Genomic DNA, 12,952 nt, shown 5'->3' with positions numbered 1-12,952 from the left:
TGGGACTCGATCCCGGGTCTCCAGGATCCTGGATCTCCAGGATCACAACCTGGGCTGAAGGCGGCGCTAAACAGCTGAGCCACCCAGGCTGCCCAGGCAAAGGAGTTTGAACTAACCCATTAGGTATTTGGAAGCCATTGTAGATTTCTAATTGTGGAATAATAATGATTGAAGTTGTGCTCTAGAAAGGTTAAAGTCATGAAAGAATGAATAATTGGAGGGTTGAGAGCCCAGAGGTAGTGAGATCAGTTCATTGCTATAATGCAACCTTGAAATCATAAAGAGGTTGAGTAATGTTGGTGAATGGATGGATAAAAGACAGTCTATAGAAAGCATTTCAAAGGAGAAAGTAATAGCTCTCCATCCAGGCTCTCAGTCAGGTGCTAGAGCAAGCACAGCAGAAAGGAGAGGGGTTCTTTGCTTCATTTATAGGCACTCTAAAAATTTAGTATTTTGGCTTTATTTCTTCATAAATCAGTATTAACAAGTCTCTTAGAGTTTTAAAGTTTTTTTCTCTTTCCAAGTGTAATTAAAAATGAGGGGCATCCTATTTTATACTCTGAGATAGAACTACTAGAACAGAGTTTTTTTGGTTTTGTTTTTTAAGTTTATTTATTTAAGTAATCTACACCCTGCATGGGGCTTGAACTCAAAACCCTGAGATCAAGAGTCTGATGCTCTTCTGACTGAGCCAGCCAGGCACCCCTAGATCAGAGTTTTGATAACTTCTTTGAAACTAAAGAGCTCAGAGATCCCTGGGTGGCGCAGCGGTTTGGCGCCTGCCTTTGGCCCAGGGCGCGATCCTGGAGACCCGGGATCGAATCCCACGTCGGGCTCCCGGTGCATGGAGCCTGCTTCTCCCTCTGCCTGTGTCTCTGCCTCTCTCTCTCTCTCTCTCTCTGTGACTATGACTATCATAAATAAATAAAAAAAAATTTTTTTAAAAAAAGAAACTAAAGAGCTCAAATCTAGATTACTTGAATTTTTTCCATCAGAACCCTACAAATGCTAGTTAGCTAGGTTACAGGTGGTTAACATTGTTTTTTTCATTACTGGAAGAAGAAATTTAGATCTTGGTGCGTTCGGTTAAAAATTATATGGGACAACCATAAAATACTTTTGTTCTGAAATAGTGCTTTATCTATGTTTTATTTTGAAGATCACAGCCCAAATTTAGTGAAAAAGCAAATGAGATCTCTTAGTATATAAGAATTTCATAGGACAATAGCACATCCAGTCAGTAGTCATAAAAATATATCAGAATTGTTGAATTTGCAGTTGAGTTTCGTTTTAGTATTTTCTTCTAGAATGTGGAGTCTTCTAAACATAAGATTCTATGAGTAGAGTTAGAATTGAAATTATTTTAAACCTTATGAGAAAATGTAGCCAGCATTCACACACTATGTAGGACTGTATTAAATGGTTTTAACTTTGTGGAGAGTGGTTTGACATCTCTGATACATGGTCATGACATTTTAGCAGTTCCACATCTAAGAATGTATCCTAAGAAAATGTGTATGTTAAAGAAAAGCATGTGTACATGACTGTTGAGTTGTATTTATTATGGAAAATTAGTAACAATCTAAACATCAACCTGCAGAGGATGACTTACAGTAGATCCATAGAATAGATACTGTAAGAGGAAGAAGTAAATTTGTATATATGCATATAGAAAGATGTCTAAAACCTACTACTAAATGAACAAAGCAGATTATAGAACAATAGAGTTACCACTTATTTTGGGGGTATCTTTGGAAAGTGGAATTATGTGAGAATTTCACTTCTACTTTTTTATGCTTTTGTAAAGTTTGCCTATTTTCACAAGCATTTATTATCTCGATAATATGTTAAAAATACAGATACAGCTATTGGTTGGAGAGGGGATCTCTTTTGTGCATGTCAGAATTGTTAAGCTTTAAATTCCTTTACTTTTTATATACTTAGCCACCTGGTCTGCCTACTAATCCCAAAACATGTATGGTCAGGTTCTTTTTGTCAGTTTTGAGGGTTCTTGTTGCCTGTTGTCCTTAATTCTTAAGTCTTGTCTAAACAATTCAAGAGATTTATTTTAAAAATCTTTCTATAAGAGACCTCTGTGTCACTGGTAAACTGTGGAGTGGTCTGGGGTTTTCTTTCTTTGAAAGGAGGGTGTTTTCTCTTCAGAATGACTCCTTAATTGTAGAGATACACTTTAGGATTTTTTTTTTCCCCTCATGGTTGTGAAAATGTAATACTTGGCACATAGGCAAGCCTGAAGAGTTTGCAAATTGCCTACCCTCTCCTGCTTTGGATAAAAGAAACATCTTAAAATAGCACTTAACATAGTTTTTATATATAGTAGTTACTCACTTCATGTTTGAGGAAGGAGGGAGGGAGGGAGGGAGGGAGGGAGGGAGGGAGGGAGGAGGAAGGAAGGAAGGAAGGAAGGAAGGAAGGAAGGAAGGAAGGAAGGAAGGAAGGAAAAAACTGGTAAATCTAGGTAATATAAATCCCAAGAGCCAGGAATTTTAATCTGGACTTGTGTGTCTGGCATAGAACCAGTAATAATCGATGCTTAAGTTTTAAAAATTTGTTTTAATTCAAATGTTGCCATCTAAAGTAAATGGTAATAAATAGAAATAAAGAAAACGTTGTCTTGACTCTAAATTACCTTAGTCTAAATTTCTTTAATCTCCATTGTTTACCTCCAGTTTTTCTCTTTTCTTCATCTTCAGCCCTACACTTCTCCTAGATTCTTTGCCTGCATTAACTTGCTTCAGATTTTAAGCCTAACTACAGTTTATACCATCCCAATTATATGAATTTTCACTAGATCTCTGAGCACAGTCATCTTTTCTTAGAGTTCATCGCCTATTTGCCAGTAATTCTTGTAATGCTTATCACTTAACTCTGCTACACTGTTTTTTTTTTTTTTCACTGTTTTTTCATGTTTCCCAGCATATCCTCTTCTCACTTTAGTTACAGTAGCAGAATTGAAATACACGCTGTTGGAGAATAGTGAAAATAATTGTTAGCTACATTGAGATCATTAGGTAAGGGCTCCTCTTCACATATGTTTAAAGGTTGCAGAGAGCCATTTAGACTCTTTATTTGCTACAAATGCTACTCCATATGTACTTGTGAGTGAGCAGGACAGGTATTATTATTTTTTCTATTGTACAGATGAGAAAACTGAAACTTTGAGACATTGCATGAATTGCCTGCCTAAGCCAGTGCCAGGATTCATAGATATCTGAAGCAGAATGAAGCCCAGTAAGATTTTACTTTGAGGAATTAAAGATTGTATATAAAAAGTGATTTTTCTTGGGACGCCTGGGTGGCTCAGCGGTTGAGCATCTGCCTTCCACTCAGGTCGTGATCCTGGAGTCCCAGGATTGAGTCCCACGTCAGACTCCCTGCATGGAACCTGCTTCTTCCTCTGCCTGTGTCTCTGCCTCTCTCTGTGTGCCTCTCATGAATAAGTAAATAAAATCTTAAAAAAAAAAAAAAGTGGTTTTTCTGAGATCACCAACTATTTAAGTTGTAGGCTAGAACTCAGTTTTCCTGCTTAATATAGTACTTTTTCCTAATGCATTTTTTCTTTTCTCAGGGGCAAAAGTGATACATTACAGTACAATGGCAATGTTTTTTCCTTAATACTTCAGTTTAGATTGAAGATGAAAGAGAAGCACATAAATGGCAGCTGCCACATTAGTTCTTAGACAAGTTGGTCCTGTAGATAAAAATGCATTCATATATTTATTGCATTTTTTAACTGCTTGTGATTTAAAAATTAAGGATAATAATGTTTAAAAAACTTAATAGTCTTTCCCTGTCTCTCCTTTTTATTATTTTATGAAGTTGTTTAATAGAAGAAACTGAAGTATAGAAGTATTCAAGAATAGAGGTGTCTAGGCGGCTCATTCAGTTGAGCATCCGACTCTTGATTTTGCCTCAGGTCATAAGATCGAGCCCCAGGTTGCCTCCACCCCATCAGAGGGTCTGCTTGAAATTCTCTCTCTCTGATCCTCCCTCTGCTCACATGAGTGTGTACTTGCTCTCTCAAGTAAATAATCTTTTTTTTTTAAAGTATTTAAGAATAAATTCAACTTACGTGTGTGACAAGATTTTGAAAAATCAGGTTCAGAAATTGAATCTTAACTAATAGCGATTTTCTCTTAACCCTTACTGAAAACTTTCCTGAAATTTTTTTTCTTTAAATTTATTCACAGACTGACCTTCTGTACATCTTTTATTGCTTTAGAGTTATTCTATCTGTTATTTTTTATTATTTAATAGCTTAAAATGAGGGTAGTAGATTGAGCTGAATATATTAATTTCAGGAGACATCTTAGATGCTTGTGTTTTTAGTGAATCCCAGTTTAAGAGTTAATGCTTTCAAAAGGAAGAAATTTGGTTGATTGTAGCTTATGGCTAGTTGGAATTTAGAGAACTGAGATTTGTTGTATGCAGGGTCTTTTATTTAGTAAATGATGGGGTAAAATCCTAATAATTTTATAATGGTACTGTATGTACAACTTAATACTAAAACTCTGAAAAGGAAACCAGACCTAGGAGATGAGGGATCTAGGGAGGATTTTTAAATTGAGGATATTTTAAATTTAGATTCCAAAATAGTTTTTGCTACTAAGATGAAAATAATCATTAACCCTCTTAAAAGATCTGAAGTAATATTGTTGCCCTTGAGAAAAGGAAACATTGTAAATTGTGTGTTACTATTCAACCTTCTGTTTATGTCAGCCTAAACAAGAGATTTTCCCTCTCTAATACATGACTATCTTTAACATACTGAGTCATGTAACTTCAAAAATGACTACAAAATATGCCTTCCTGTCCCTGAATTAGTGAATGTGCATGTTTGTCCTTACTTTGAAATCTCATAATTGGATCCTAGATTCCAGAATGATTTTCATACATAGGGATGCCACTACTACTTTTCAAAACGTTTTCTTTTTTCTTTTTTTTTTTTTTTCAAAACGTTTTCTAAAGAAAGTGAGGAAAAAGAAGTGTAAAATTTCAACCTTGTTAATACCTTGCTTTTAATTTAATACCTTGTTGTTGTTATGCTTGGAGGACTGTACTCATAAAAGCAGAAATGCTCTTAGTGTTTTATTTAAAATTTAGTTATGAATGATTGGTACTGAAAACCAAAATAATTAAAAGGAAAGGGGCATTTTGGAAAGATGGCTTGTTTGTATATATTTAAATGTATATATTCACTTGCATGTTTTGTCAGAGATCAAAATTGAGGAAGAGATTTGGCTTTCTGGGGGTTTGTGAAGAGTCGATCAGAGATTACGCCTTGGCTGAGTTGCTGTCTGCATAGGCTGTTAACAATTGTTTCTCTGGCAGCAGATCTTGTTCATCAGGATTGCATCATTTCTGGGAGAATGGCCAAGGTCCACAGCCTCAGTACAAAGACTGTCTGAAGCATATGAGGCCTGTTCTCTTTCTAAAGCGGCACTCCTCTTCCTGCCAGTCCTCTTCACAGGATTACTGAAGCAGACTTGTTCTGAATTTCTTTCATTGGATTGGCTGTTTATTGGACTCTTGTCTCCCAGCTGCTTCCGGCTCACCTGGCTGATGCAATTTCTTTTTCTGAAATCCCTGTTGGAATTGTTCTTAAAACACTTTTTGTCTGTCTGCTCTGAGAGTGACCAAAGAGATCACATGGGTCTTGTGCTTTCAGCAAGTCATATAGAGAAAAGACTGTCAGAATGACACATACAGAGACTATTGACCATTTCTGAACCCAATTAAAAAGACGGGTAATTATAAAACATTTTTGTCATGTTCTATTTAACAGTCTTTTCTCCAGAAACTTTATGTGTGTGTAAATGAAGACTTCTCGAAAGAGTACTCTGTACTGGGAGACTTGGCTAGTTCTGCTTCTGAATCTAAGAACTTGCTAGTCTTCTATGGATTCTGATGAATTGTTCTGGAAAAGGTTAAACTGATTTGAAATTGAAATTCTGATACATTCATTTTCCCCCTGCTGTACATCCATATATTTAGTTCTCTTTTTCTTTTTGTCATTTTTTTTACCTTCTTTCTTATTTGTTGTTGCTAAAGGAGTCTACTTCTTCTTGGTTTGTTTTTTTATTCTTCCTTTGGTTGTTACCTTCATACCTTTTATTTTTATAGTAATTCTGAGCATGCTTTTTTAAAGTTCTTTCTAAAGAATAGTTAGGGGCGCCTGGGGTAGCTCAGTTGGTTAAGTGTCTGCCTTCTACTCAGGTCATCATCTCAGGGCCCTGAGATGGAGCCCTGGGTTGGGCTCCATGCTAAGCTGGGATTCCGTTTCTCCCTCTCTCTCTTTCTCTCTCCCTCTGCCCCTCCCTCTGTTCATATTCTCTCTCTCTCTGTCAATTAAATAAAAATCTTGTTTTTAAAAAAATAAGGAATAGTTTATTTTCCAATTTTTTGTAAATTAGAAGCCCACAAAATATTGACATAAAAGTACATTCCTCCCCTATTGCTTGATAACTGGAATCCCCAAAACAGCTCTTTTCATATACATAATACGTTAACATTTAGATATTAATTCCCTATTCTGGCTAATGTTAAATTTGACTTTTTGGGGGAGCCCAGGTGGCTCAACAGTTTAGCGCCGCTTTCAGCCCACGGCGTGATCCTGGAGACCCAGGATCAAGTCCCATGTCGGGCTCCCTGCGTGGGAGCCTGCTTCTCCCTCTGCCTGTGTCTCTGCCTCTCTCACTCTCTGTGTCTCATGAATAAATAAATAAAATCTTTTAAAAAGCTGACTTTTTGCCTCCCAAAATCACCTGTTATCTTTTACTTTTTGGAGGGTAGAAAGTTAATTAAGGCTCTCTTTTTCCACTTTTTTTTTTTTCCCCCACATATTCTTTTATGGAGTGTCTCACAAGTAGAATTAACTCCCAATTGTCTTTTTTTTTTTTTTTAGTAGGACAGAGGATCGACTTGATGAAAGTAGGGGAAGGGGAGAAATAATATGGATTTATACTTTAATAGGTGATGTCCTTGTCTGACTGGAGAGTAGTAAACTTGACATTTGGTTAAAGAAATGCCTCTGAATTTGGGAGTGGGTCAGTGGAGGAGAAGTACCTCCTAGGAGAGATCAGAAGGAATCCCTTGGGAAATGCGAGAAAATTCTCATTTGAAGAACAGAGGATTACCCAGTGACATAATATTTTCCACTTAAGTCTAATAAAGACAATTTCCTTTTCCATTCTTTTTTTAGGTTTTGGCTTTATACAAAAATAGTATATCATGGTTAAAGGACAAAAATAGAGTACTAAATGAAACATAGGATAGTTAACAAGGCAATATGTAGAAATGAAATAAATTACTGTTAAAATATCCTATATGATTTGGGGCACCTGGATGGTATTAAGCTTATGACTCTGATTTCAGCTCATGTATGATCTCAGGGTTGTGAGATCAAGCCCCACATTGCACTGAGCTCCTTGCTGAGTGTGGAGCCTCCTTAAGATTGTCTCTCCCTCTGCCCCACTCTCCCTTCACCCCTACTCATGCATATACCTGCTTGCTCTCTCTCTTTTAAAGAATAAAAAGAAAATATTCCATATAATTCTATTCTTTGTGTCCATTTTGTTACTTCTTTCTGTACTAATCTGTGTCTCAACTCTTTCTAGGTCTTCAGAGCTACTGGCAGATAATTTTGGGGGACTTCATATTTGGAGGTCTATAAAAAGGTGACTAAGTCAAATCCTTTACATTTGTTTTAATTTTTATATTATAATGGATGTTAAAATCATATGCTGAAATAAATGGTGATAATTCATTCAGCAAGCATTCTCAAACACTTGCTTTATGCCAGGTACAATTCTTTTCTTTTCTCTTCTCTTCTTTTTTCTTTGAGATTTTATTTATTTATTCATGACACACAGAGAGAGGCAGAGACATAGGCAGAGGGAGAAGCAGGCTTACCATGGGGAGCCTGATGCAGGACTCAATCCCAGGACTTTGGCAAGGATCACAACCTGAGCCAAAGGCAAGACGCTCAACCACTGAGCCACCCAGGCATCCTGTGCCAGGCCCTATTCTAAACATTGGAAGTATAACAGAGGATAAAACACAAAAATCTTGTCCTCATAGAGTTTATATTCTGGTAGAAAGAGACAAAAAATTTAACAAGTAAAGATACCTTGAAATTGTTTCACCTAGAGACACAACTTCTCACTCTAGGACGCACCTCTCCAAATTATGTGTAAGTTAATAAATTCTATACTACTAAGTTTGGTAAACTATACTCAGAGTCTGTTGGCTTGTAAAACTAGAGTAATTGTAGTAAAATATTGCATATAGATGATCTGTTAAAAAGTCTTCGGTTAAGGGGCACCTAGGTGGCTCAGTGGTTGAGTGCCTTTGGCTCAGATTGTGATCCCAGGGTCCTAGGATTGAGTCCCGCTTTGGCTCCGCAGGAAGCCTGCTTCTCCCTCTGCCTATGTTTCTGTCTCTCTCTGTGTGTCTCTCATGAATAAGTAAATAAAATCTTTTAAAACAAAGTCTTCAGTTAATATTTTAATAGCCACATTTTGCAGAGTATTATTTAGGGAAGGAACAATTCTCAGGGTTATATGAGAAATATCGTTTTAACATTTTTGGTATTAACCCTAATATTGTGAAAGCTTGATTTATTTTTTTATTTTCAAGATTTTATTTAAATTTTAGTTCACATACAGTGTAGTAATTTCAGAGGTAGAATTTAGTGATTTTTCAGTTGCATGTGACACCCAGTGCTTATTATTACATCAGGTGCCTTCCTCCCTTATGCTCATCACATGATGTGAATGCATTATTTAGAAGATGGTCATGCTAATCTGTAATAATTGTTTTTATCAGAAGAGAGGAAGAGTCCTACAAAACTAGATAAAAGAAAGATGGAAGAATTCATGAACAAGAAATTCATAGTTAAGTGGTTAATGTTTCTTATATTTATCAGGTCTCCAAATTAGCTGGTTTGAGATTTCAGTAAGGAATATGTTAATCAAAAAAAAAGGAATATGTTAATCATTTATATACTCATTAAGGAAATATTATCTGTAATAATTTTCCCATTTTTTTCCTTTTAGTATTTTTTTTAGATTACTCCGAAAAATAATTATCAGCTTAAGTTTATAAGTTGCCTTTCTTCTAGAAGCCTACTTTTTTTTATGGGCATAGAATAGTAATAGCTATGATAAAGGCTTTTTAATGTGTTGAATAACTTTTTTTTTATCCTTTACTGAAAATGTAACATGTAATTGAGATTCCTATATTTAAGAGAGGTATGATCATTATCAGATTGTGTTTTGATTATCAAGCCAGACAGCTTCTGGGATTTTGGTTTTTTTTTTTTTTTTCTTTTTAGTTCAAGTTACAGAGTGATACTAAATTAGAGGAAGAGTTGTAACCAACAATACCCAATATTTAACTATTTTTCTGAGCTTATTTGATAAGTATTCTCTCTTCTATTATTTGTAGATTTTATTTCAATTTCCCAGAAGTAAAGGATGTACTGCCTAAATCTGTATGGATATATTGTTAGAGAAAGTAAATATTTTCCGTGTCAGATGGATCCAAAGAGTTATATTAGTCACTTCTTTTGTAAGCTGTGAAGAAACAATAGGAAAATTTGCCTTTTTTCATTTTTAGTCCAAAGTCTAGCATTGTGTTGCCTCCAGTTGTATAGGAACCGGTGTCTTGCCTTCACCCAGATTTGAAGAGTCCTAGATCTTGATGAGATCCAGCTCTTTGCAAAGTGTAGGTGCCAGGGAGGGCTGCTTAGTTTATAGCTGTTTCCAGTATTCTAAAATAACACAAAAGAGTAATATTCTCTTTATGTGTTCTTAAAAGCTTGGCCTAACTCACTGTTCACAATTGGTTTTCTTATGTTGATTTGCTTCATATATCAAAATATGATTTAAGCATCTTATGTGGTCTGTCACTTAAAATTTGTATTAATTCCTTGGATTGACTTAGTATCACATACTTTTCATTAAAAATCTTTAACATAAGTAGTTGTTTGATTTTTCTCCTGTCTTGTCTTAAGATGAATCAGCATATCAATCACAACTCTTTCTGTAGACTTTTTGCAAAAATCTTTATTAATCTAGGCTTTTAACATTCACACAGACTTTTTTCCCACATAAAATGCTTCTGGTTTCATTCTTTCAATAGTTTAATATAAAACCACTAATGTAAAATAGTAAAATTTCCCCCTTTACACCATACCTCCAAATCTCTTAATATACTCCTTTTTTTTAAGTTTTTTTTTTTTTTTTTTTTTTTTTTTTGAGAGAGGGAGAGAGAGAAAAGGATGGTTAGGGGAGAGGGAGAGAGAGAAAAGCTTAAGCAGCCTCCACAATCAGCATGGAGCCTGATACAGGGCTCAGTCTCTAGACTCTGGGATCATGATCTGAACCAAAATCAAGAGTTAGACTTTTAGAGAACTGAGCCACCCAGGCACCCCTTGAAAATTTTATTTTTAAGTGATCTCTACACCTAACTTGAGGCTCAACCTTATAATTCCAAGATCAAGAGTCACATGCTCTAGTAAGGGAGCCAGGCACCCCACTCTCTTACTGTACTTTTATACTTTTTTTGTACTTTTATACTTCTAATGGATTTCTTACACTTTAGTAGTTTTTGAGTCCTTCTGTTCCCAAATTTCCACTGGTTATGATCAGCAACTCAGGGTATCCTCACTACTTTTCCATAGAAAATTTCCTAATCTTTATCATGAAACTAATCTATATGTTTTTATTTATACCTAGCAGTGGATATGGCCTCACAAATATAGTTAAAACTGTTGCATCTTCTCCGAAAGTTATGGTTAAAATAAAATGATTTCAAAGGAAGAAAAGAGTGTTCTGTGATACAAAAAGACAATAAGAACAACTGTATGTAAACATATCTTTTATCATATTTAATATAGAAGAAATAACTTTGTTGGTTGCTGGTAAAATTACATTTATTTGTGGCCTAAGGGGAAAAAATACTTAAATGAAGATATTGCTTGTTTTCTTTTTTGTTTTTTAAGTAAGCTCTGCACCTAGCGTGGGGCTTGAACTCATGACCACAGGATCAAGAGTAGCATGCTCCACCAATTGAGCAAGCCAAGAGCCTCTAAATGAAGGTCTTTAATTGCTAAAGAATTTAGTTAAACTTTGTTATTTCTATTTACTATCCTATACATTGAAACTTATATAGGTCCTAGGCTGCTAAAAAATTTTGTTTAAGCAGTTGTTAAATGATGGAAATGTACTTGGCTAGTGAGCTACACAGACTATACTTCCCCTTTAGCTAAAAAGAAAAAAATTAAAATAGAAATAGAGGGCGATCCCTGGGTGCCTCAGTGGTGTGGCGCCTGCCTTCGGCCGGGGGCATGATCCTGGAGTCCTGGGATCAAGTCCCACGTTGGGCTCCCTGAGTAGAGCCTGCTTCTCCCTCTACCTGTGTCTCTGCCTCTCTCTGTGTCTCTCATGAATAAATAAATAAAATCTTCTTTAAAAATTAATAGAACAAATGAAAAGTAAGCATAACTTTTGTTACCTCATGTTTTAAAACACTAATGCAATAAATACATACATACATACATACTAAGGCAGTATACAAGAAAATAGGATAATGTGTAGACCCTTTGCTGTACTTGTTTTATATTTATCCTTTAAAAGACTTATTTTTAAAATGGCAGAATAGGGATACTTGGGTGGCTCACTCTGTTGAGCATCTGACTCTTGGTTTTGGCTCAGGTTGTGATCTTAGGGTTGTAGGATAGAGCCCCACATCGGGCTCCATGCTTAGCAGGAAGTCTGCTTAAGATTCTCTCTCTCCCTCTGTCCCTCCCTCACTTGTGCTTATTCGATCTTTTTCTCTCTCAAATTAAATATATATATCTTTTCTTAAAAAAAATAAATAAAATGGAAAAATATTCAGTAGCATTTAGGATAAATTTGACAAACTGTCTGGTTATTAGATATTTTCCTTTTCTGTGGCAGGATTCCTCATGTCCATAACATGTTGGTTAAGGCTGTGCAGCTCACCCCCACTCTCAGAGTGGCCAGTCTCCATTAATTGGACCCCGTGATTTCCACTCTCTGCTGCATTGGACGTCATGAGCATTGCAATCCCTCTGGGAGTCACCACACCAGATACATCCTACTCAGATATGGCTGCTGGATCAGAGTAAGTGCTACTTTCTGGGTAGTAGATGTGTTACCAGTTTGTATGGAGATAACTTTCTTATGGGCCTCTAATAAGTATGCAGTATTTTCTAAACCCAAGCCTAGCCCACTCTAAATGACATTAGACCTTTCCCTTTTTGCCCATAGAAGCTGGAGGGTAAAAAAGGAGTTAGAAAGGGGAGGAAAGAATTAGGGGAGGGGGGGTTCTTAGTAAATAATATAATTGAATTAAATTTGCGCAGTAGTGATTACATCCTCATTTGTTTTGATGGGTGGGGAAGATTGAAATAAAGTAGGTGTCACTACCTGCTTCTGTAGAGTTAATGATTATTGATGAATGGAGATAAAGAGAAATTCTCTCCAACTGATTTTCCTTGAAGGCCTCTTCCTATGTACTTCTCACTGTTGTAGAGTAAAGGGGCTAAAACTTTATATGGGCAGGTTACTTAAAACTTCTGATATTTGGGGTAGAAAACATTGAAAGCAGTGTCATCTGTTTTTATATAATATTCATTGCCTAGAAAGAGGACCTTCAAAATCAGTGGTACCAAACTTTTTTTTCAGCTAAGAGCAGCTTTAGGAATTCAGAGTTTGTCGAAAAGCCCAATCCCTAAAATAGACTCTCAATTCTTGAAGAATTTAAATACCAAATGGCAATGAAGGTAGGCCTTCATTATAAAACTTTATATATTATTATTCACAGTTTAAAAAATTTTAGCCTTTTGTATCCCTTCTCTTTTAAGTTGTCCAAGATTCCCCCTGCTCACAGATTCCCCCTCTTG

General features: G+C 35.9%; 1 protein-coding gene across 12 annotated transcripts in view; it reads left to right on the top strand.

The window, feature by feature from the left end:
* Window positions 1–12,952, top strand: part of SETD5 (SET domain containing 5) — an 84,159-nt gene that overhangs the window by 25,603 nt on the left and 45,604 nt on the right. For 7 of the 12 annotated variants that reach the window (XM_038565761.1, XM_038565756.1, XM_038565755.1 and 4 more), the window contains exons 2-3: window positions 7,638–7,697; window positions 11,985–12,171. In XM_038565761.1, the coding sequence (XP_038421689.1) occupies window positions 12,101–12,171 (71 nt within the window). In that variant the 5' untranslated portion in view covers window positions 7,638–7,697; window positions 11,985–12,100. Of the gene's footprint in view, window positions 1–7,637; window positions 7,698–11,984; window positions 12,172–12,734; window positions 12,833–12,952 lie in introns of those variants that run through there. The other 5 variants (XM_038565754.1, XM_038565753.1, XM_038565764.1 and 2 more) reach the window with 3 other exon arrangements.

Source organism: Canis lupus, chromosome 20 (assembly GCF_011100685.1).
Source record: "Canis lupus familiaris isolate Mischka breed German Shepherd chromosome 20, alternate assembly UU_Cfam_GSD_1.0, whole genome shotgun sequence".
In the NCBI taxonomy this organism is placed as follows: Eukaryota; Metazoa; Chordata; class Mammalia; order Carnivora; family Canidae; genus Canis; species Canis lupus.
Note: the sequence above shows the minus strand (reverse complement) of the source record. Positions and strands in the feature narration are given on the sequence as shown.